This window comes from Protopterus annectens, chromosome 2.part1 (genome assembly GCF_019279795.1).
Source record: "Protopterus annectens isolate FY-2018-M chromosome 2.part1, PAN1.0, whole genome shotgun sequence".
Classification (NCBI taxonomy): domain Eukaryota; kingdom Metazoa; phylum Chordata; order Ceratodontiformes; family Protopteridae; genus Protopterus; species Protopterus annectens.
In genome coordinates this window covers 1,458,789,452-1,458,815,864 of record NC_056729.1, presented here as the reverse complement: position 1 = coordinate 1,458,815,864, position 26,413 = coordinate 1,458,789,452, and the positions used below count along the sequence as shown (strand labels likewise).

The following is a 26,413-nucleotide window of genomic DNA, read 5'->3' as shown; positions in this document are numbered from 1 at the left end:
TTGTCCTTGGTTTGTCCCGTTTGATCTTTAGTAGTACCTTGGAGAGGAGAGGCAGAGGGGGAAAGGCATAAACGGATAGGTTTTTCCAGGTGAAGGACAGGGCATCCACTTTCCAAGCTTGTTTGTGAGGAGTCCTTGTGCAGAATTTGTCCAATTAGTAGTTCTGGGGAGAGGCAAACAGGTCTATCTCTGGGCTCCTCCCATTTATTTCTCAACATGTTGAATATTTTTGGTTCCAGTTTCCACTCGTGTGGGTCCATGAGATTTCTGCTTAGGTCGTCTGCCAGTGTATTTGGCATTCCTGGCAGGAATTGAGCCTGTAGGTGCACTTGGTAGCTCAAGGCTGTGTTCCACAGAGCCATTGATAGTCTTCAGAGAGGATATGAGTGGTTTCTCCCTGCTTGTTAATGTACCACATAACAGTGGTGTTGTCATTCTTTACCAATAATTGTCCTGGAAGAATGTGGTCCTTGAAGGCTGTCAGAGCATTCTGAACAGCTAACATTTCTTTTTGATTGATATGCAGGTGCATTCGACTTGGGTTCCATTTGCCCTGAATGCACTTCCCTGCTAATTGAGCCCCCATGCATAGTCTAATGAGTCTGTTAGGGTTTGGGTGGCAGGGGGTAGAGTGAATGGCAGCCCCTTGTTTTGGAGGCAGGCCTCTGCCCACCAAAGGAACTCTATCTGTAGACAAGGTATGATGGGAATCATTGATTCTAGATCCGGAGAATGTTGACACCATAGGGTTTTTAGGTACCATTGTAGTTTCCTCATATGCAGTCTTGCATATGGAATTAGTAGAATGCAGGAGGCCATGAACCCCAGGGCTTGCAGTATTTTCCTTGCAGATAGCTGGGTCTTTGTGGCCAGTAGTTTGAAGTAGGCTGTCAAATTAACTTGTTTCTCTGGCATAAGGTAGGCCATCTGGGAAGTTGTGCTCAAGCTTGCTCCCAGGAATACAATCTGTTGGCAGGGTACAAGATGTGATTTCTTTTCGTTTATGGTGTACCCCAGAGAAGTTAACAATTTCCTTACAAATGCCAGATGATTTAATAGTATTGTCCTGGCTTTCTATTTGAATATTTTTTTGCCTGAAAAATGCAATGACTGGAGTTAGGCACTTTGTGAATACCCTGGGCGCAGTAGATAAGGCAAAGGGCAGTGCAGAGAACTGATAGTGCATGTAGCCTGCTTTGAAGCATAGGTATCTTCTGCAAGATTCCCCTATTGGGTTGTGCAGGTAGGTTTCCTTTAAATCCAGTGTTGACAACCAGGCATCTTTGCCTAGCACAGGAAGCAGCTGATGAAGAGTTAGCATCTTGAATTTTGGGATCACAAAAAATGCGTTTAGTACAGACAGGTCCAGGATAGGATGCCAGGAATTGTCTTTTTTGGGTACCAGAAAAAGTCTTGAGTAGAAACCTTGTCCCCATTCTTCTTCTGGGACAGGCTGAATAGCCCTGATGTTTAAGAGACAGAAGTTGCTTTTGAGCCTCTGCCCACTGATTTGGGGGTAGATCTGGCCAACCATTTGGGGTTGGTAAGGAGTGGAAGTGGAATCTGTATCCTTGGGAAACTATATTTAAAACCCATTTGTCCTGGGTAATGAATTCCCAATTTTTTGCCTGCAGGGCAATCTTTCCCGCTAAAGGAACAGTCAGTTGTGCAGGGCTTGGAAGGTTTAAAGTTAAGTCATTGAGACAGTTTACCATAGGGGGAGTCTTACTACTTCCTGTTTTGGAAGTGGGAGCCCCCCATTACTTAGTCCTGTGAATACCTTGGGATTGAAGCCTGGGTGTTCTGCTGGTTCTGGGCTTGGACTGAAGGCCTGGAAGAGGCAGGAAAGGGCCAATTCTTAGAAGGCCAATGCCTACTGAATCTGAAATGCTGTACTTGCAGGAAATCTTTAACAGTTTACATAGATTTAGCTTTTTCCTCCATCTTTTTAAGTACTTCTTCTGCTTTGTTGCTAAACAGGCGGTCTTGGTTTAAGGGAGCATCCAGCAATTTAGCTTTAACATGATCTGGCAAAGATTGCTCCTTAAGCCAAGCATGCCTTCTAAGCACAGACCCAGTGACAGCAGCCCTGCAAGATACCTCTAAAGAATCAAAACCACATTGCAAAGTATGTTTTCCAACTTGTTCAGCAGAATGCATTAAATCCTGTAAATCTTTATTTTCAGCACAGTCAGGAATCAGCATCATTTTCTGTTTAAGCAATCCAATAATATGCTGCTGATACTTTAACATATGAAACTGGCAGTTTAAGGCCCTAATGGCCAAAGTTGCAGAAGTGTATACCTTCTTACCCCATCTACCCAGCACCCTGGAATCTCTATCAGAGGGGGTAGGATTTTTGGCAGTAGTAGCCTTAATGCCCTTAGGTCCCTGTGAAATTGTCTCAGAATCCACAGTAGGATTTTTAAAGAGGAACTTGTGAGAGTCAGGAACCCTGTAATATCTACCAGGTTTTCTGGGAGCAGGAGGTAAAGAGTCAGGGGCCAAGCTAGATTCTGAGAAAGCATCATCAACAAAGTCCAGTACAGGAGGGATGGCCAAAGGCCTGTGTTGGGGCAGGAGTAAGAAATCCCCAAGCTTCTTTTTGGAGTCAGAGTAATCCTGGCTCTCCCAGTGAAAATGCTCCCTAAGAGTATGCAAGGTTTCACCAAAAGAAAAATCCTCTGGAGGGGAAGCAGATGGAATGGAGTCCTTTGCATCAGAATCCTCATAGGTAGATAAGGGTAAATCCTGTTCATCTGAGGAAACAGAAATTTCAGAGTCCTGATCAGAAGAATCAGTAGGAAAATCAGTCCTAGGTCTCAGAGGGGGAATGGTGGCTTCCCCTGATTAGAGTAATAAGGTCTTCAGCCATTCTTATCATTTGTTTTTTAGGCACAGGGGCCTGACCATGTGGTCTGGGCATCGGTTTCCTAGGCATGGATCGAGTTGTAGGCCTGAGGAAGAAGAAGATGGCGTCAGTTTAATATGTAAGTCAGTAGCCGTGAATACACCCTCAGAAGCCAGTGCCTGCACAGCGGCTCCGGACCCATCCAAGGTAGAGACATCCGCAGGTTCCACAGTCTAAGAAGCATCTCGCGGCATACCGGACTCCAAATGGGTCTCAGTACAGGCCTGCGAATCTGAAGTAGCGGGTATCAGGGGCTGCAAAAGTGCCTCACTGAGTACCGGTGAACTGGTGACTAGCTTAGAAGTGTCGTCTGCAGCTTTGTACCTATGCGGTCTGTCTCTGTCTTTCTTTGCATTTTTTCAGCATGTCGGTAGTCAGGTGGCTTACCGAAGCCATTTCTGGATAATTGAACAGAGTACCAAAATATTTACAAGCGTAAATAAACCAGCGACGAATAGTTCTAAGTTTGAATAAGGCATAAAACCGACAACGAGGTACGTCGTGATCTTGGCCTAGGCATGGAATGCAGTACGAATGAAAATCTTTGAGGTATTTGCTTTCCACAAGAAATACAATTGTTAACTTTTACTGACATCGGTTTAGAGCAAGAAAAAGGTTCCCCAGCGGGGTACTTAGCTTAGTTAAAGACTTCGGTTCTGAAACTCGAAAACAAAAATTTCAAGAGTTGGCCGACCCACACTTGCGAACTGCTTCTGCTTTGGACACCACACAGCAAGAAAGACTGATGTAATGGAGTCAGCTGCATGCTTTATACCCCTGACTACCGGACGTCATGGAAGATGAGAACATCCGACGCAGGACCCAAGACTTTGATAATCAGGCCGACTGAGGGCTAGTGCAAGCAGATAACCCAAATGTGATGACTGCAACAGTAAAACACGAAGAACATCTGGGAGCGGACTTTAAAAGATTCCTTTCAGACTGCTCTGTTAGAGATACTGGTTGAACAAATTGGCGTAACTAAAGAAATAAGTTTTTGAGCTATGATACAGTATTGGAATTGCCTAGACATAGTAAGGTCTTGCTGAGTCCAATTATGGTGGCTGCCAAAAAAGCAATTACTAGAAAACTGAAATCAAAGTCAAAACCAACTTTACTAGAAGTAGTGAATATAGTAACATAGGCAAAACAACTGGAATTGGGACCTTTAATAAAGGGCAGAAGAAAATTACATAGAAAAAAGGGAATTGTGGGAACAATACATGCAGAGGAGGAACAAGGTTTAAACGAAGGCAGGATTTGAATGAGCTATGTAATGTTAGATTGACAATGACTGGATAGATTACAAATGATGTATGTTTACAACTAAAATTATGTCAATATAGTTTTCATTTATATAAAATGTATGACTGCCTATGTCATACGTGATAATTTAATAAAGATGTTTCTTGTTAAAAAAAATAAATGTTTGTTTTGTCGAATCACTGAGGACTAAAGTCAGTAAATAATGATATATGCTTTGAGTTTCAGTCTTCATATTTCAGAAAATGCATGTTAATACAAATCCTGTTATTTTAGTCACCTTCTATGTTTTTAAGAGTAATATTTAAAATCTCTCCCTATTTTTGGGCCTCTGTCCCCCATTACTGTAGGCTTTGTCCAGATTTCTTAGGCAAAGTGGTGAGAAATATGCTAGTAACCCACTTGACCTAACACCGTGCAGCCTTACTGCTGCAACATATTACTAACAATGTGCAGCCTTACTTGTGCAATATATTACTAATGGGGTAGCACAGGCCTTCCTAAAGGAAATAAAATGCACATTTCAAAGGTTATGTGTGAAGATCTTTTTAACATGAAACGGACATCACTGGTTTCTAGTTTGGCTCATATTATATTGGACTGATATATTAGGAGTTCTGCATGCTGGTCTTTTAGGAAAGGACCTGGGGTGCTAACACTCTTGTCAGTCTTCTCACCACACTATGGAGCATCTTACACAAACATTTTCCTGTACGCCAGTAAAGAATATTAAAAGGTGGCTGCCCAACGTGGAAATATAATCTGGGCATAATATTTCAAATTTTTATGTTATGATATTTTCAGTAATTTTCAACAACTTCATACTTTAGAGTTCTTTCTGACAGCATTTTGTGACCACGTATTTCAAAATTAACATGAACAAACTGACCATAGGTAGTATAACGAGACAGACTACAAAACAAGCAAGGAGCTCAGTTAGGAGTATGTAACTGGAGCAATAACAGAAGAGAAACTTCTCTATTGTCTCACAACCAATAAGTCCAAATAGTCCACAACCACTTCCTATAGTAGTATTGGGATAAAACCTCCATTAATACATACTTTAGAAAAGCTGCTGCAATGTACAATAAAAATGGATGTACATTCAAAAGTAAGTTAAGGAAGAATTGGGTCAAATGGGTTAAACTCAATGCAGCATACAACTGTCCAGGAATCCAACATAATCTGTATTAAGCAAACAAAGATAAGAATCTGTGTTTAGAAAGTGGAATAAGTGAGCAAATAACCATTTTTATTGGCAATAATTTTATTTTTATTTTACATTTGTTAACCAGGCTAGTCTAACTGGATACATTTCCATTTTCAGTAGAGGCCCAGGGTGAAAAGCTCCAAAAGTAGCACAAAAAATATCATATACAGTTATATAACAAATAAAGTAGAAAGGAAATTAGAATACAAAAAAGGAATCTTTATGAGAAGTACTTACACTAAGAAGGATTAAATATATAGGATAATACAAGTCATTTTACAACATGATATTTGAGGTAATTTAAAAGTTCATTGATAGATTAAATAAATACTGGAAGTTGTATTAATCTTACTAGTGACCGTTTCTGCTTACAGAGGGGTAAGCAGTATAAAATTTTGTAACCAGAGGCAGTGTGAAGATAGAAATACGGGAGGCTGAAGATTAATGAGGGTTACTGCAAAGACATAACCGGTGCGTTTTAAGGTGTCTTTTGAGCTTTTGCTTAAAGAGTGACAGTGAAGGTAGTAGAGTTAGATCGATTGGTAGAAGGTTCCAGTTGTTTCCAGCAGTGTTGGAGAAAATAAACAATCTTCTATATTCTGCCATTATAATCAGAACCGGGAAAAACAGTACAAGGAATAATTACAAAACAGCACACTATAAGAATGGGCTATAGTATGTGGTAATGCAATGGTAATGTGATGACAAACATGTGATCTATGAACAGAATTCTGAATGGCTTACAACAACGCAAGTGCCTTAACCTGGAAGCTATCTGCATCTTGCAAAGTCCTTCTAATTCACTGACCACTCTCCCACTCCAGTTTTCCCCTGGGGCTGGACATAACATTGGCACCAGTCTCACTAGGGAAGCTGTATACCAATACAACAGTCTGGGACTGAGGGAATGCTAATTAGCCATGAGCTCACGCCAAGAAATGGTGGTGGCTCTGGACTTGGTAGTGCAACTCAGAGAATCATTCTGCTGGCTTGTTTTTCTTCTTTAGGAGGAAAAAGTGAACACTGTCTTTTGATGGCATTTAGACATTCACTCCTTTAGATGTAGTCATGGCTTGTACGCGACTACAGGTAAGTATAATGGAGCTATGGGAGTGAGTGAGAGAGACCGTATGTGTGCACACACAGACCCACACCTGCAAGCCTGTGGGGGCAGGAATGCATGTATGTATATGTGCTTGCCCTGTGGGAGGGGAAGTTAGAGAGCTAGACTATGTGGGGGGAGGTGTTGGGGGTGAACATTAGTGTGGTTAGGTTACACCACAGTGTTAGATTCAAAGACATGGTAATAAGCTACTAATGAAGTGTTTCTCTGTGTGGCTTAATAAGAGATTCTGTCAGTTACATTAACTGCCCAACCTGAATAGGCCAATTAGTGTGGGTGGGAAAAATCTCTAAATTCCAGGGTAAGACCCTGAGCAGACTAAACAAAGATTGCGTCTGATTTTCTACATGCTTTGAGAACAGTTAGCTAAAAATGTGAATCCTTAAGTAAAATCAAAACACTGAACATTTTCTATACATACCTCATAGATTGGAAGCCTGTTCGAGTTCCATGCATTAATACGTGTACTGTTTACGTCCACAACTGTAACTTGAATGTCAGGGCACATTTGGGCAATCACACTGCAGGTTGGTCCCCCTACATAACCAGCCCCAATACAGCAAATCTTTTTGATCTTAATCATGGCGAGTCTGGACCAAAAAATAAATAAAAATGTTACAAAATGCCATAAAAGCAGTTTATCGAAGTACAGGAAGTTGAGTCATGCTTCTTAGAATAGATAACTGCTTTTAAATCATGTAAGCATATCAAGCTAAACAGTAAATCTTTGAAAAAAAATATTTTCAAAAAGTACTGAGGACTGCATCTTTTCCATATTTGCAACTCCTTTAAATAAGCTCACACCAGTGAAAATCAGCTCTGTAAACCTCAATCTACTTAATGAGTTATAATGTTTAGTGCTTGTGATACAGGGTCCACATTACAAAATTATAATGTTTGTTGTCGGGTATGACTGTGACAAACTAAAGCAAAGCAGTTCTGTTAGCCTTTACAATAAGTTAATGTTACAATTTAGCAGGAGAGAAGGTGGCATACACAGCATTAACATAGAGAAGCCTATGGTGAGCAATAAAAAAGGTGCTCGTGAAAGAAATACAAATGTAATTCATTTTTCCACCTCTCAGTTATGTGCAGAAACTAAACGCATGATAATATTAATACTGTACAACTGTACTACATCAAAAACAGTCACTGTTATCTACCTGGCCTTTGAAGCAGAACATTTTTTCTGTGAAAGAGGTAAGCAACCAAAAAAAATACATATTTAACAAATGCTACCACTTTCTATGTGATACAATTAAGCTTAAAATAAATGTCTTACAACCACTCTTTCTGTGTTGTCCTAAATCCTGGCACCTACAGCATGGTCTTTCTATACAAACTGTGATTGAAGGATACACAAATAAATCAGACATAGGTTTAGCAACACATATTAGACTGGTAGTATCACTGCAATAAAATTAACTGGCAAATACATAAAACAGATATTTTTAGTATAAAACAATGCAGAAGCCATTTATATTTGCATTTAGGATCACTCAGTCTGACACATAACTACTAAAAGACAGCAGCAACATTTTTTTATAAAACTCTTGAAGAATTCAAAAGGCTTTATCTAGGTGAAGCACAAAAACCTGCTATTATTAAGCATACAGATCTCCAGAGATGAAAACATTCATTTGCTAATGCTGTACTGATCCAGGCTGAGCTGAAAGTTTCTTGCCAGCCTTCAGTGGCTGGGCTGCTTACAACACCTGGCTGGAAGGTCTAGGTCAGACTACTGTTCCTTCCACTTTGGAATACTATGTATTGCTTCATTGCCAACTAAACTTTCACAATGCTTGAAGTCAACTTCTTCCCTATTCAATGGCTGAACATTTTACTGTCAACACTTGTGGCGTCTGTGAAAAACTGGCTTCAGTATCTAATGGAATGCCACAATTTCTGGTCATACTGCTGTCTAATTTGACTGCTGGTCTTCTAAGCTTTAAGTCATGCTTCTTCCTCAAGTTGCTTGGATGCGGTTACATCTTTTTGTAATAAACTACTGGATAACTTTGGAAGTGAAAATTAAATGTTTCTTGCTCTTGAAGACAACTGAATACCATACAGTTTGGGTACTGGGCATTACATCAATTTTTGTTATAACAATTGCAATGAACCTGGTTTTAATTTGCTTTATTCTAATACTTTGTTTTCATGGGAGACTGAATCAGTGCATTATTTCTGTTATTAATGCAGTGTTTTTTTTTTTTTTTTTTTTTTTTTTATTTCCAACTAATATATCCTATGCAAAACCAAATTCCCTCTAGGCTCTAAGAAGGGATAGCACAATAACCATACTACACACACACACACACACACACACACACTTCTGCTCAGATAGACTTCCAAAGTCAGATACCTGAAAACGCCTAGCTTACAAGTGCAGCCAGTCCATTCAAACTGCGAATCCTCTCGCGCTACACCAGTTCTGCTCAGATACCAGCAGGCTTACAATTTCGAAAGTCTGAAAATGCTTAAAAGCACAAATCCTTTCCCGCTAGCAAGTCCAGGCTCCCATTCAAAATAAAACCTTACCTTCTCGTGTGGCCAAGCCAGTCAAAATAAACTTTACCAACCTTCTCGACCCTCGAGTGCAGCAGCTGCAGTCAGAATACATCCAAAACAAAGATTCTAGAGTGCTAGAGCGCCAGCCAGAACCCGAAAATGTAAACCCTTAAGCTTAATTCCGACAGGCTGGTAGCCCCAACGGAGCTGACATCAAACACACGACGACATCGGCTCCAAAAGTGCAAAAAAAAAAAATTAAATAAAAAGCTGGGGGAAAAATCTGAAATGAAAGGGTGCCACTTGGGAATCATGGCACCCCATTATTTGGACCCAAAAACTTGGTAAAAACCGAGAAATTCGGTACAGTTGGAAGGTATGGACTTTTCATACGTTTTATTGCAACCACTCCTGTGAATCTTTCCTAATTCTTTTGTCTCATTAACTGGTCTGATAGATGCGACCTTATACCAATGAAGGCTCTGTGTGGCTGCTGTAATTACCTTTATACCATATTCTGGACATTTTGCACATAATCATGTTTAGCCATTTGTCAGCTTTTAGCACAGACACTTGGCAGATGACTAATTTAACTGTGTTGTTTTACAGCCTTCATGTGTAACCTCTATTTGGTTTGGTATGAGACTTGACTCCCAAGACTTTTTCCAATTATCAACTAAATCAGCTGTTAGGTCCAGTTAACTGGCATTTCTTTCAACCTTACTTGCTTTTAAGTTACTGATTATTTACTTGAAATATTTTACCACACTTAATTTATTATTGTTTTTTTTATTCTGAGGTTTTTCCATCTACCTGTAGTTTACTAATACGGTAGACAGCTAGAGTGATGTAAACAAATGGCCCTAACCATGGCCAGCTGAACAGAGTTTGATCATCAGGGAGTTCCAATGCCACAATCCTTTATAGAAAGGACAGCTATACAAAAACATTATCCTGGGTATGGCAGTAGGCCACCTTGCCACAAACACTGTAGCTCTCATCATAGATGAGAGGGAGCACACACAACTGCATGCGCTGTGGCTCCTGTGATGTTGCAGGTCACTCACTCACTCCATGCCCTAAAAGTGGGGTTAGGACTATACCTTTAGGCCCTCACTGTTGGAATGCCAGTGAGAGAACAACTGCCACCACAGCTGCCTGTATGACAACCCATCTTGGCCCACTCTTACCTTCACTGGAGACCATCTAGGATGGGGAAAGAACTCCTACCACTGTTGCATGTATGACAATCTTTCCTGGTCCACTCTCACCCTCACCATGAAGGATCCAGGATAGGGGAACAACTATCACTGATGCCTGTATGACAATCCCTCCTTGCCCACTCTTGCCCTCAATGGGGATTATCTAGTATGGGGAATGATTCCCATCAAATTTGTATGTATGACAATCCACAGTGGCTCACTTGCGCCCTCACTGCAGACCATCTAGGATGGGGAAACAGGTTGGGCACATTAGGGAAGCTTGATGGTAGGCAGGCACTGCAGGAAACGGCACCTAAAAAATTACCGATCTGGATATTTATGTTGTTTCTATTTGTATTTTATCATGGGCTTTATGAGGTTTATGAAAGTTGACATTTTTCATATTTAGGTATGACAGGAAGATTTAAATAAGCAAATGCATTTTTTTGCCATTGTTACAAGGAAATTTTACAATACCACCATAGTCTGTTGCATATCCAGTAGGGAGGACTTTCTCAATTAGAGTGCTCATCCCAACATAAACAGGCAGGCATGACACTTTCACAGTCGCCTTACAAATCCCATTAAGATACACATCTATTTTACACATAATGAAGTCACAGATTACTAAAATAGTTTGGGGGGGGGGGTTCTGGGTCCCAATATTTACCTTATGGGTTTTTGGAATGGGGCTTGTTAAATATTTAAATCAAAGTATTTTTTTCCATAAATGGTCTTTCACTGCCATTGTATGGTGACTGTGTATGCGTGATTTACTTTTGTCATTGGGAGGCAGGGATTTGTAGGTGGAATACTCAGAACATCTGTGTGTGTGTGTGAGTCTGCGTGCGAGTCTGCGTGCGAGTCTGCGTGCGAGTCTGCGTGCGAGTCTGTGTCCACAGGAAGGGGTAGCTGCTGGGAGTTTAGCCTCAACACTCTGTACACTCTTGCAGCCCTGACAAAGGTATTTAAGGTAAAGTAAAAAGAAGCACATTTTCTGTGAACATGTGCTACTTCTCGCACTGCCTTTCCTGCAGCTATATCAAGGAACGTTTCACCCATTTTCTTTACTTTAAAGCAAATTATTACTTGTAACCTCCACTCAATACTGGCAGATGAAGTGGTGCAGACAATGGATTTATATACCGATATAAATGAGCTTCTGTGAAACTGGCTGCCATGATGCTGCACAGAGATTTTCTTGAGCTGAATATTGGCACTAGTGAGAATGGACCTCTGGGAGGCTGGTTGCTATGGTGTGGCAAAAGGACTGGATATTGGCACTAGTGTAACTGGACTGCTGTGGGACTGGATACCATGAGGAGTACACAGCTTAGTCACAATGAGTTTCACAGTGGCACTACAGGCTGGTATGGCATGATATGCATCCCTTGGTGGTAAAAGGGGTGTGTTGTTCATCTATACGTTGTACAATTTCTAAATTCTTGGTTACACCCCAGATAAGACCATCAATTGTGAGCGATATTTTGCAGTGAACCATCAATTTCCTTGCTCAAGAATCAGAGACAAGGAACTTCCAAGATGGCTGCACACTGATTACCAACTGCTGTTCTAGTGAGAAAACAGAAACATAGAAACATCAGCCAGTGATATTGCCAGCTTGAGTAATATTCAATTCACTGACTAGATGCCAGGAAAGAATATTATTAGAGGTCCTGAAAAAAAAAACAACTACAAGAGGTGACAATACAAAACTAATCACGAGACACATAACTGTCCTAAACAGTGTGCCACTCAACCAAAGCCTCTGAGGAAAAACAGCATGCCCAACACACTAGTCATAGGTGACTCGATAGTGAGGCACACTGGATGTCCCACTCACTAGGTTGAATAAGGAGAAAGTAACAGTCAGCTGGATCTGCCACATAACTCACGCACTCTGGTCCCTCAACAACAGGTACAAATATGACTCTTGTCATTGTACACGTGGGTGTGAATGACCTGAGACGTACCTTCCTGGACTACATGAAAAGAGATATGGAGGAGCTCTCAGATTATGTAGCCCAGGCGGGTATGATCCTAGCCCTGAGCAGCATCCTACCATCGCCCAGAATGATACCACAGTACAAGCAGAAAATGACTGATTTCAAGAATTGATTAAGTTTCTGGTGTCATTATAAGGGGAATCCAGTATCTGTCTGCCTGGGATGACATGATTTACAGACCTCGATGCTTTGCCAGAGATGGGCTGCATCTGTCACCCCTGGGGTTCCGGATACTGGACAAAGCTCTTGCCACCCCCTATAGTGCCGTTTTTAGGCAGTGTTCCAAAGACCAAATTATCACTGTAACAGCTACAAACAAATGCAATTTGAGGGTCATACTGCTCAACGCTAGAAAATGAAATCTCAAAATCCACTCACCTTGAGGTACTCTTTAAAATGGAGAACATCGACATTTGTGCTGTAATAGAGACCTGGTTCAAGGCAGCAGAAAGCACCCCTACACTACCAGGCTACAACTCATTCCACACCTTTAGGCCCCAGAACTCGGATCGAAGCTCCAAAGGCAGTGGCGTTTCCATATTCATAAAGGATGCGCACACCTCCAGACTGGTAGCCCAACATAAGGCATCTGAGATACTTCAGGTCCAGCTAGCACTGGGTAAGACAGTGATTCAGGCCCTAGCCTGCTACAGGTCCACAACCATGTCCCAAGATTCACACTCCACATTCCTAAGGACCCTGGAGAATATTAGAGTCCAACCTAACACTCTCATACTGGGGGAGTTCAACTACCTCTCCATTAACTGAGAAAACATCTCATGTACCAATACACTTACCCAACGCTTTCTGGAATTCATTAATTCCAATGCCCTGGACCAACTCGTTCTTACCCCCACTAGAGCTAGCAACATCTTTGACCTAGTCATTACCAACATGGGTGACCGTTGCTCTACACCAATAGTCAACTCTTCCCTGGTTAGATCCAATCACAAGCTAATCACCTTGGAAATCCACATACCCCCCCCCCAACAAAGGGAACCACCATGAAAAACTTCCCCAAAGCTAACTTTGGGCTCCTAAAAACAGAGGTGGCTAACTTTACGGCACCCATGCAAATGGAGACTAGTTGCATGACCGTCATATCATACACCAATGCACTGAACGAACATGTACACAAATGCATGGATCTCACCATACCCAATAGAAGCAAGATGCTGTCCTCAAAAAAAAAAAAAAGGAAGCCAATTTGGTGGTCCCCTGCCATAAACAAACTCTACAATAGAAGGAGGGAACTGATGTGGAATAAGGTGAAGTCCCAAGACTGGAAAAACTCCCTTATCAGCCTCAGCAAAAGGTCGAGATCCCTCATCAAATCCTCTAAAGCCATCTATGAAAACAGAATTGCAGCAGATAGTAAAGACAACCACAAGGCCTTCTATAGTTATGTAAAAAATCTCCATGGCAATACCCAGATTTGCTCTGAGCTACTGCACAATGGCATCTCCTATACAGAGCCAACAGATATTGCAAATATAATGGCGAACAGATTCACTGCTAACTTTACTCCTCTCTCCCTCCCCCAAAGGACCAATCACTATACCAGTAGATTGCCAGGCACCCAGTATTACTGCTGCACAGGTTAAAACAGCACTGTCGAAGGCCAAGAATACAGCTTTTATGGGACCTGACAGTATCCCTGACCGCATTCTATGTGAACTACAGAATGAAGTGGCACCTCACCTATGTGCCCTGTTCAATCACAGCCTCACCTCAGGCTTTGTCCCTACCAACTGGCACACTGCTACAGTCATCCCTCTCCACAAAGGAGGAGCGACTACAGATCCCGGGAGCTATTGCCCCATTAGCCTGATGAGTCTGATATGCAAAGCTATGGAACACATCATCATGGACCTAATAAACAAGGATATAGAGAATCTCCAAACTCTGGATCCTACAGTTTGGTTTTGTGAAAGGTAGATCATGCTTGCTCAACTTGGTTGACCTTTTAGTCAGTCAGCAGAGCTGTGGATGAAGGAAAGGTGGTTCATACAACCTACCTTGTGAAAAATGTATCTTAATTCTCGTGCCTATGCCTGCTGGATCCAAAGTCTTCTTAAGACACACGGTCTTGCTGTGCTGTTTACTGCTGAATCAGAGACACACAGCTTTGCATGACTCCATCTGTAGTCTGTTTAATGCACCAAGCCTTTCAAATTGCACACCGATAAAGAAATATATTTTGCAGCTATAAGCACAGTTACAGATAACTTATTTTATATCAAACGACACGTACTCTTTCTTAGTTTGTAGCATATATTTACAAAGTTTTCCTTCATTACAGATATGAATGATGAGTTCTACAAAATACCTCTCTCTGTCCTTCTCTCACATAACTGAATTACTACAACTGCTATACAGAGAGCTAGTCTCGCACATATTTCCTCTTGGTATATTTTTCTGGCCTTCTGTGGGAAGTCACATAATGTCTGTTTTTAGACTTTTCTATTGTTCTTTTGTGATTTAAGCACATTTGCTGATGTGAGGATGCCATTCTGAAAGGAAACATCTGTACAAGCTGTTCCTACTGGAAAAACATCACGCATTGCTGAATTTATAAAAAAGGATGTCTTAATAGATATTTGTTCTGCACACATGAAAAAAATCATGTAATGCTTGTTTTCCAATATTGCTTTGTTAGGCATTTTCTTTTTGATGCTTTGAAGAGAAGCCTGTCTGTTATACATATAGTATGAATGCACATTTTAAACTCTATACATATATTCAGGCAAACTTTTTCTTTCAGCATATTTACAACAAAATTAACTTCAGCCTTATATTCATCATATCTAACAATTCCCTCTGTTTTTTAAACATTAAAAAACAAAACCTTTAGTCTTTTTTGATACAAGTCAAAATGCAATTTTACATAGTTAATACAATGATATTAAAGTACTACTACCAAACCTGAATGTATTTAACAATTTTTTTTTTTGCAGATCATTCTGTGAAAATATTTTATTAGTTATGAGCTGTGTCTGCTTAATTTTATTTTTAATTTGATTAATTTATTCTATGGCAATCACAGAATTTAATTTATGACTTAGAACTCTTTTATTAACTCTTTGCAACTATTGAATTAACTATAAAAGAACTATGTGCTACTGCAAGCATTTATACACTACTGAAAATATACAGTTTCAATGTCATTTTGTGGTCATGTCTCTGAACTGCCCATTAACATCTTGGTTGACAGTGAAGTGAACATAAAGTACTGAACTGGGCTTAGATTTCAATGCAATTATTTCAGTATATTTAATACTTGAGGATTAAAAAAAAAACATGATTTATACACTAAAGAATGTTATGTACATATTAGTCCATTAGCTGTACAAGTACAATATTTTAATATAATGTTCCTCTAACTGGGGTAAAACCAGTGATGTTACAACTTGACAAAAATACTTTTTAACTTATTACAATGTATCCTGTACAGTATGTATTTACACAGACTGTTTGCTATTCATGCATTTCAATCTACTAGGTACCCTGGACCCATTTTTTTCTTTAAATATGTTTTTTCACACATATTCATTACTAGACATTAATTTCATTTGCACTGAATTCTTCTGCATTTGTACATACAAAGACTATAAAGTACATTTAGTCTAATCTTACAAATTTAACAACATTAACATTAAGCAAAATCTTGGAAAATGTTTATGCCTCTTTAGAAATATCTAGTAGAACTGGCACCAAAGACATATGTCCTGTTATTTTAAACTACATACTCAACAATTAAAAATATTCATGCTTTTTTATACCAACATTGTTTTGCCAAAAACATATTAAAAATAGTGACCAATCTTGTTCAATTTTTTTTACATATCTTTACTTTCTCTTGTATAGCTGTAATAAAGCAATTTTAAGCCATCTCTTGTTTTTTAAACCATCTCTTGTATAGCTTTACAGTTTAACAGGTTGTAAATACAATTTAATACTAAACAATACAATGATAACCATTATAATAGCTATTAACAACTTGTAAAATATCTTATCCTGTCAGGTTTAATCCAGTTTACCAGTATTTCTAATACACTAATACCTGTTTTCCCTCCCCCTAAAAGAGTATGGTCAAGAAGGAATGAGATATTATTTCTTCCTGTACCTCTATTTCACACCCTTGTTTTTTTATTTTTTTGTAGCTTTATTTCATACCCTTATGCAGTACTGCTTATACAGTCAGTGTAAAACTCACAAAGTACATCTACCCCTGTAGTACTGCAGCACTATTTACCCTGCTTTATGCTGTGAGAATAAAATGCATGTCAGCCCAGCACTTTGGTTATACATTTGCTTTATTAGGTTATTAAACTATAGACATTTGTCTGATTTAATCATTTTTTATAAAGCTTGTTTGACTAATACCATCTGTGATTTTATTTCTTTTTAAAATTCAGAACTTTAACTGTTTTTGCTGTTTATTACCACTAGTAGGTATTTATACCCTTCTGCACAATTGATTTGAACTGTATGTATACTATAGCCCATTTGCTGGCTGTACTTGATGCAACTGGGTTTTTTTTCTTTTAACATTTACTTGCAAACAGATTATCAGTGACATCTATGCACAATTGTGACATTTTATTACAATTACCAAATAGTGTTGCCTGTAAACATTTTAACAATTATATTTTAATAACAATGATGCTTTAGAAAAACTCAAGCTACTTGTCTGGCAGTCTTGTTTATCTTATCTTTCCAACATTTCCTGTAACTATTCATTCAGTCTAGAAAGGTCTGAGCTCACATTTCATACTCTATAAACTATAGTTAATTATTTTAGCATTTTTCCTTTAATCTGATTGTAATTTGCATAACTATGCATTTATACAATTAGCTTACATGGATTTCAGTATTTTTTTTAATTTAATTGTCCTGCCATCATTAGCTTAACTAACACATGCTTATATTTACATTATTTATATTTGCTGTTGTCTGCCTGTTATTCTTGTGCATTGTAACAGATGTATTTTAGATGAAAAAAAACATGCAGGCCAGTCTTGTGACTTTATATCTTTACTGTTATTAACTATTTTCATTTGATTTTTATGCACTAGAACTGTTTTGTGTAACTATTTTTATTTAATTTTTATACACTAAAACTGTTGTGTACCTTTTAACTATGCTATTAGAATAGCAGTTATATACTGTACTACTGACAAATGTCTTGCTTTAACTGGATGAAAGTAAAACATTTAGGAATGATTTGTCCCTACATCAGATTTTAGCATGTATGCTCAACCATTTTCAAAACACAAACATCATATAAAATATATTTCTTTTGCACATATTAGCTGTGTATGCAGGAAGTTCCCAGTCTCTGTCAGCTCAGCTAATTTATTTCCTTTATCCTGCAACTACTGTTGAGTTTCCTGTAATGTTGCATGGTCTTTCTGATATTTTTCAGAACCTGTTATGCTGAATTTAAAACTCCTATGCACTTTTGAAAATTGCATGTATAACTTGTCTAAGCTTCCTGAACTCATTGTGTCCATCTTTTAGAAGTTTATTACATTCTTTTGTAACAAAATGTACTAGAGGTTCTATCAGTAACTAATTTGACTGTTGTTGCAACTCTGAAATAAACCTTTTACATCTGGTGACAGAACATAACTGTCTAACATTTGAATTTAACGTCAACATATTAACTTTTCTTGGTTCTTTACCCATTAACATTTTTGTCTGTACAGTCTAACCTTGCAATAGTGGCATGTACTGTACTTTTATGACATTGTACACACAAACATGTTTTTATACCACACATGATTTTGTTTCAGATACCAGTCAAATATTGTAATCCATTTGTATAATGCCTTACTATCAACTTGCAATCCATTTGCATAATGCCTTACTATTAACTTGCCCTAATAAGATTTTACATTTGCTAATATGCAGTATATACATTTATTCATTATTACATCTATTGCATTCATATGTAACCCAGAATAATTTTCTTACCAGTCAACAGAGGCAGATGGCCAAGCTGCTTTACTGTAGATGGTTGAAAAGTTTCTGTAGTCGCTTGTGAAGTTGGTACAGCAAAACTGGCAGTTTCAGTCTTACAACTTTGTCTTGTACTTTTTCTGGAGAATTTATGGAACTGCTCACCTTCCTGCAATGCAGTCTCACTGGATTTAGATGTCTAATGAACTGTACTGCTACAAAACTTTAGAAAACTGTAGAAATCTGAAGTACTTCACATAAATGTTACTGTGCTTTTACAGGAGTAATCTTATACAAGGCATTACCCATTCACTCCCCCTGTTTTTGGATACAGGCTAGGAACGTTGTCAAAAGATCACCACTGAAAATTTTATTTTAATTCGCTCTCTCTGCTTCTATCACGTTAGGGTCACCATTGAAAAATGTATCTTAATTTGCGTGCTCTGCTCCTATGCCTGCTGGATCCAAAGTCTTCTTAAGACACAGAGTCTTGCTGTGCTGTTTACTGCTGAATCAGAGACACATAGCTTTACATGACTCCATCTGTAGTCTGTTTAAAGCACCAAGCCTTTCAAATTGCACACCGATAAACAAATATATTTTGCAGCTATAAGCACAGTTACAGATAACTTATTTTATAACAAATGACACATACTCTTTCTTAGTTTGTAGCATACATTTACAAAGTTTTCCTTCATTACAGATATGAATGATGAGTTCTACAAAATACCTCTCTCTGTCCTTCTCTCACATAACTGAATTACTACAACTGCTATATAGAGAGCTAGTCACGCACATATTTCCTCTTGTTATATTTTTCTGGCCTTCAGTGGGAAGTCACACAATGTCTGTTTTTAGACATTTCTATTGTCCTTTTGTGATTTAAACACTTTTGCTGATGTGAGGATGCCATTCTGAAAGGAAACATCTGTACAAGCTGTTCCTACTGGAAAAACATCACATATTGCTGAATTTATAAAAAAGGATGTCTGTTAATAGATATTTGTTCTGCACACATGAGAAACTCATGTAATGCTTGTTTTCCAATATTGCTTTGTTAGGCATTTTCTGATGCTGTGAAGAGAAGCCTGTCTGTTATACATATAGTGTGAATGCACACTTTAAACTCTATACATATATTCAGGCAAACATTTTCTTTCAGCATATTTACAACAGAATTAATTTCAGCCTTATATTCATAATATCTAACACCTTGATCTGGCCAAGGCCTTTGATACCATTCCCCACTCAGGAATCTTAGAAAAACTTACTAAGCTAGGCATCAACACCTATATAACTAGGTGGGTTGCAAACTGGCTCACAGAACCCACAGTGTGAAAGTAGCTGACTCCAAGTCAGACTGCCGACCAGTCATGAGTGCAGTCCCACAGGTTTTGGTCCTGGGTCCTCTCCTGTTTGGTATCTACACCTCTGAAGTCCAGGCAAACACAAAGGGACTCTGGCTGACAAAGTCTGCAGATGATTGCAAGTTGGGAGCTATTAACTCCCCAAGTGATGCGGACATCCTACAGAAAGGCCTCAATGAGACCAACAACTGGTGTCAGAACTATGGCCTTAAGCTCAATGCCAAAAAATGTGTCTTCATCCCCTTTGGTAAAACCCCGGTTCCCTTGAATTACCACATTGATGGTAGTCCACTGAACACATAAGGCATTATAAGAGATCTAGGAACACAGGCCGAAAGCAACCTCTCTTTTGAGCACCACATTGCCACTGTGGTCAGAAAGTCCTATGTGGCGCATCTCATTACTAAGGGTTTTGCATCCAGGAAGAAAGAGATCATTTTCTCCCTCTACTCTTCCCTCATTAGGCCAATCATTGAGTACAACACCCCATTTATCATGTACCTCACTAGACACCTGCAACAACTGGAAAGGCCACAAACGTACCTCACAAAGAGGATCCTAGACCTTAAACACTTGTCCTATATGGACAGACTCAAAAAAAACTCCAACTATTCTTGGTCTCATATCGCCTACTTAGAGGCGATCTCTGCTTGACTTACAAAGCCATGTCTGACCCAGCTCCATTAGAAGTGCTACATCTAAAGAAATCCCAATCCCTCTGCACAACATGCTCCAGAGAACTCAACCTCATTACCACAATCAACAGAACATGCTGGAGGGACAGGTTCATAACCAAGAGACTGTCCATGCTATGGAATAGACTTCCCATACATGTCAAGCAGAGCATCTCACTGGCTGTCTTCAAGAGAGATCTTGATGAGTGGATGGGAAATAGAAAATTCACCCCGGGGATCACTCTAGTGGTTCTACTCGATAGAGGCACTAGGAACTAAGGTTGGGTGGGACAGGTCTTCCAGTAATCTAGATGAAAAAATAAGTCATATGTACTCAGAATTGATTAAAATAAACAAAATGCTGAAGGAGTACATCAACTCAAATAACAAAACTAGAAAAAAATGGAAGACGCTTTAAAGAGATATTCAGATGAACTCAGAAAACTGCAAGATCATAGGCTGAAATGAAGAAAAAGATGGCGGAGTATGAGAATGCTTAAAAATAGAGGTTTTAAAAAATGGCAGAACTAGAAGGCAAAGCACGTAGGAAAAATCTGAGATTTTCTGCTATACCAGAAAAGCTAGAAGGACAAGACTGTTTTCATTTTATGAATGCACAAATAAGAAAGTGGACTGGTGCTCCACAGCAGAAACTGTTAATTAAAAGGGCACACTATTGCGTAAGCTTCAAATCTGGCCATGTGAAATCAATGAAGACTAAAAGATGCCAACCTACCAGCAGAAAGAAATGATCCTGACAAAACTGTGGCAAAAGAGCAAAGTATTACAAGTTGAAGACAGTAAAGTGTTTGTGGAAAATGATTCGCTGCAAACCAGGAAGAAGAGAAACATTCATTCCAGTAATCAGGGAATGTAGAGAGGCAGGTATGAGATTCAAGCTGCTATATCCAGCTGTCTTCAGAATATTTTTTTTCCTGAGGGATCAAAGTAATTTCTGGTGCTGAACAGCCTGAGGAGGAAATGCAAAAAGTTTGTCCAAGCAAAAGTGAGCCATCAGGCAGAATGGGACTCTGCTTTTCATTCTTCTAATAAAGCACATGGAGAGACTTTGCAAGTGAAATATTTTCTACTGTTCCAAAGGAAAATACTTGAGACACAGAAAAGCACAGGAGTTGACCAGAATTGGGAATACACTGGAATTGAATCAGAATCTGTAGTTGGTAGAAAAGGCAGACCAACAACACAGAAATTAGTGAATAAATGTGAAAATACAAAGATGAAGTGGAAAGAATGGACTTTTGTTGACTTTGTTAAACTTGTGCAGAACTGAAAAGCATTTGCCTCACTTCATGTCATTAAAGGAGAACTGCACCCACAGACTCAAAAGACATGTTTATTTAATCATGGTTTGCGGTTTCCTCCATTTTAACACCACTCTGGGACTATTTACAGGTTTTTAATATTTTATATATTATTTTGGAGTCTGACCACATAGGGTCTAGCATCTTGAAGTGATCCCGATACCTCTAGGTATCCCACAAAGCAGTGCTAGTCTGTAAAAAAAAAAATTTACATCACACAGGCCCTTTCTTCCTAAAGTTCCTGTCACTGCATTAATTGTACATGCATACACTGCTGTCTTTCAGTTTTAACTAACACTTCACGCTGTTCAATGACTACTTAAAACACAAACAGTGCAAATACCACAGAACAGACTTTCAAATAGCTTTTTACTGCCACTTCTTTTTAGAATTGCTAAATTACAGTCTTTTGTGAAGCCTGAATTGTGCTACTTTGACCCATCTCCCATCCCCTTCACACCTAACTTCCCCTAGCTGTCAAAGTGCTAAGGGTAATTTGAGCTGTTACCTGCTGTGATTGATAGCTCATAGCAGGAGACTTGACTGATGTACTGTTTTACCTTGTTCTAGCATTTACTTTCTGTATGGGTAGGGGGAACCACGGAGCTGTGAAACCACAGCATGGGTGGGTTTTTAGGACTGTCATGGTGATGTAAATTTTGGGCAGGGAGAACTGGCCAGAAAACTACCTGTATTCATTGGCCTTAATGACATCAATGAATTGGAGACTGCAGCAAGCATTTCCAGGGCAAAATAAATGTTTTTGAAACTGAAACCACCACAGTACAGTAAGGTACTGTTCTAGTGGAGAGAAAAAGTTGATTAAAAATAATTTAAATGCTATATTGTTTATCCATAGCACGGCCTGTAAATAGGGAGAAAAAGGACAGAGAAGTTGAGCATTTAATAACAGAATCCCGTTGCTGTCCTTTAATGTCTGGAAGGACTCTAAGGGGAGGGGAAGGAGGAAGAAAAAAGGTAACCAAGTAAAATAATTTCTGTTCTTAACAGCATTTCTATATACTTTTTCTCTATATAAAAGTTACATATTTTATAGTAAAGTAGTTTTAGTTCTTCTTGTATATGATAAAGTTACTAAAGTAAACAGGTCCAGGAAAAGCCAAAAGACACAAACAAACAAACTAAAGTAAACCGGTGCCTTTTTCTTCTTCCCTTTCTTTCTTTCTTTTCTGGTATTAAATAATGTAGACATTACAGTGCAAAAAAGAGAAGAAAATCTAGGTAAAACATGTTTAAGTTAATAGGCTATAATCCTAGAGTGCTGAGGTATGTAATGGGGTGTAAAAGTACACATATCATAATACACGTAGAGCTGACTATGTTTTCTCTTACTTTTACTAAGGGTGAATGTCTGCATTAAGACCCTTGGCTTAATCTAATAAGAAATTTTAAGTTAATAAGAGAACACCAAATATAATGAAAAGTTTTCCGTTAGCAGTAAATGTTTCAGCTTGTCTTTCAGGATGTAGCAGAGGACTACATTTTTCTCTTATCTTGCATTTCCATGGAGACAAGCTAATTTGGCAATAAAGAAAGCTAGAACACTGCTTTATCCAACGCTAAAAGTTAATGAAAGCATGCAAGTTGTTTTCTGGGAGTTAATCAAGATAAAAAAAAAAAAGAACTAACATCAATTAGTGTAAAGAGAAGCACAGTCAATAACATTAGTGTAAAGAGAAGCACAGTCAATAACATTCATCTTAGCATCAATAACCTCAACTTCAGGTTAATTAGGGCATGTGTTCACAGCTGCCCTTTTTGCATGAATATTCCTATTAAGAGGGTTGCACTTAATTATTTGAAGATGTGCATAGTTATATGTGTATTAAGTTAACAGGTTCTGGGAGACGGGATTTTTTTTGTCTGAGATAAAATGTGACATAGTTTTGAATGTTGATAACATTAATTGGGAAAACTACTCTGGTACCAACACCTCTGCCCAAAAGTTCTTGGAATTCATAAATTCCAATGCCCTGGACCAACTAATCCATATTCCCACCAGGGGGCTCAGATATCCTAGACATGGTCATCACCAACATGGGAGATCGATGCTCCACACCAGTAGTCACTCCCTCATTGGTCAGGTCTGACCACAAGCTAAATCACCCTTGACGTCCACATCCCACCCTCTCCCAGTAGGGAAACCTCCATAAACTTCTCCAAAGCCAACTTCATGCTACTCAAGTCAGAAGTGACAAACTTCATGACACCCATGCATACGGGAACTGAAAGTTCAACTGCTGAATCCTACACTAAGGCACTGTATGAGCACATCCATTCGTGCATGAATCATACCATTCCAAACAGAACCAAGACGGTCTCCATCAAAAAAAGATACCCAATCTGGTGGTCGCCTGGAATAAACAAACTATACAACAAAAGGAAGAAACTGTTGCAGAAAATGTGGAAAATCCCAGGATGCAAAAAACTCTCTTATTAGCCTCAGTAAGAAGCTGGGATCCCTCATAAAATCCTCCAAAGCTAGTTATGAAAATAAAATTGCCAAAGGTTCCAAGGACAACCACAAGCCATTCTATATGTATGTCAAGAATGCAAATGGCAATGCTGAGATCTGCTCTGAACTACAACAGTATGGCATCAAATATACTGATCCCAAGGATATTGCCAATATCCTGGCAGATCAATTCAGTGCCAACTTCGCCCCCTTCTCACCCCCTAAAGGACCCATATCAATATCAAAAGATTGACAAATTCTGGTAATCACGGCCACACAGGTAAAAAAAAATGCACTCTCCAAAGCTAAAAATACAGCATCCATGGGACCGGGCTGTGTACTCATGAACTACAAAATGAACTGGTACCCCACCTAAGTGTCATGTTTAATCATAGCCTCACCTCAGGCTTCATGCCCAATGAGTGGCACACAGCTACAGTTATCCCACTCCACAAGGGGGGATCCACCTTGGATCTGGGAACCATCGTCCCATCAGTATGACGATCCTGAACTGCAAAGCCATGGAACGCATTATCATGGAACTTATAAACAAAGACATTGGTAACCTTCAAACACTGGACCCCACCCAGTTTGGCTTTATAAAGGGCCGATCCTGTCTCCTCAACATGACTGACTTCTTCGAATCAGTCACCAGAGCCATGGACAAGGGTAAGATGATCCACACAGCCTATCTGGACCTCGCCAAGGCCTTCAACACCATCCCCCACTCTGGAATTATAGATAAACTTACTAACCTGGGCATTAATCCCTACGTCACTCAATGGGTTGCCAACTGGATTACTGACAGGCTCAAGCTTAATGCCAAGAAATGTATAGTTATCCCCTTTGGGAAAAACCTTGTACCCATGAATTACCACATAAGTGGCAGTACACTAAACACCGAAAGTGTGATAAGGGACTTCGGGATACAGGTGGACAGTGGTCTCACCTTCGATAACCACATAGCCACAACAGTCAGGAATTCCTTCTATGTGGCACACCTCATCACTAAGGACTTTTCATCCAGAAAAAAGGAGGTCATTGTCCCACTGTACTCATCCCTCATTAGACCCGTTATACAGTACAATGCCCAGTTTGGTATGTACCTCACAAGACACCTGCAACTGGAAAGGCCACAGAAATACCTCACTAAAAGAATCACAGTCCTAAAGCAGATGCCCTATGCTGACCGTCTAAAAAACTCCATCTATACTCTGTCACATATTGCCTACTTAGAGGCGATCTCTGCTTAATATACAAGGCCATATCAAACCCAGTGCTGTTGGACATGCTACACTTAAAGAAATCCCAATCCCTCAGAGCCACATGCTCCAGGGATCTAAACCTGGTCATCACAATGAACAAAACATGGTCATCACAATGAACAAAACATGCTGGAGGGATAGGATCTTGACCCAGAGACTCCCCATACAGGTGAAGCTGAGCACCTCTGGCCCTCTTCAAAAGGAACCTTGATGACTGGATGGGAAATAGGAATTTCACCCCAGGGATCACGTCAGTTGCCCTGCTAGACAGGGGACCAGGGAAGTAAATATTCTGGGAAGAAATAGCCAGGGAAATGTTATGGCTAGGCTTGTATAGGCCCTAGGGCCGATAGTCTAGTACCTGCCTATGAACTTAAACTGTACAAAGGATTAACTTGCCGAACATTAATGGATGCTTATATCATAAAAGCTAGAAACAGACATTTAAAAAAGCTGCCGCATATTAATAGATGGGAATAATGACTTCTTACCATAATGCTGACACTTTCCATACATTCTTGGAATGTGAATGGTCTCATAAATGTAGACAAAAAGGAAAGAATACTTAATATTAGGAAATGCAGAGTGCAAATAGAAATGCTACAGAAGACACATTTAGAAAGAACTGAGCACGTGAATTTGATAAAGAAAGGATTTCAGGATGGATATTCTGCACAATATCAGGGACATAGGAAAAAAAAAGGATGACAATTTGGTAGAGGAGCTTCAATAGTGACAGAAAAGAAAAAAAAAGATAATGGCAGATTTGGGGTAGTAAGGACCTACTTGCAAGGGATAAGGGTTACACTGGCATACATTTACATTACACCTAAAACTGCTACTATGAAGCTTAAAAAATTGGGGAGAAAATCAGCTTTTAGCAGGGAATATTACTTATAGGTTGGGGCTTGAATTTGATTTACAACAATGAAGATGTATGCGAGGGGGGGCTACAAGGAAAATTATAACAAAAGAAGATACATTTCTGAAGAAATTTATGAAAATATTGGATATGGAAAACGTAAATTCAGCAGTAGGAACTTTGAGCTAATTTACATATTCATCAAGGTAATGGCTAGAGTAGAAAGAAAGAAATTACCAAGATAAAAATTTAGGGTA

At 39.2% G+C, this 26,413-nt stretch overlaps 1 protein-coding gene across 1 annotated transcript in view; it reads right to left on the bottom strand.

Annotated features, from left to right (window-relative positions):
* UGDH (UDP-glucose 6-dehydrogenase) overlaps positions 1–26,413 on the bottom strand; it is a 293,962-nt gene that overhangs the window by 253,171 nt on the left and 14,378 nt on the right. Inside the window, exon 2 of the mRNA XM_044063569.1 lies at positions 6,929–7,097. Coding sequence (XP_043919504.1) covers positions 6,929–7,090 — 162 coding nt within the window. The 5' untranslated portion in view covers positions 7,091–7,097. The remainder of the gene's footprint in view (positions 1–6,928; positions 7,098–26,413) is intronic.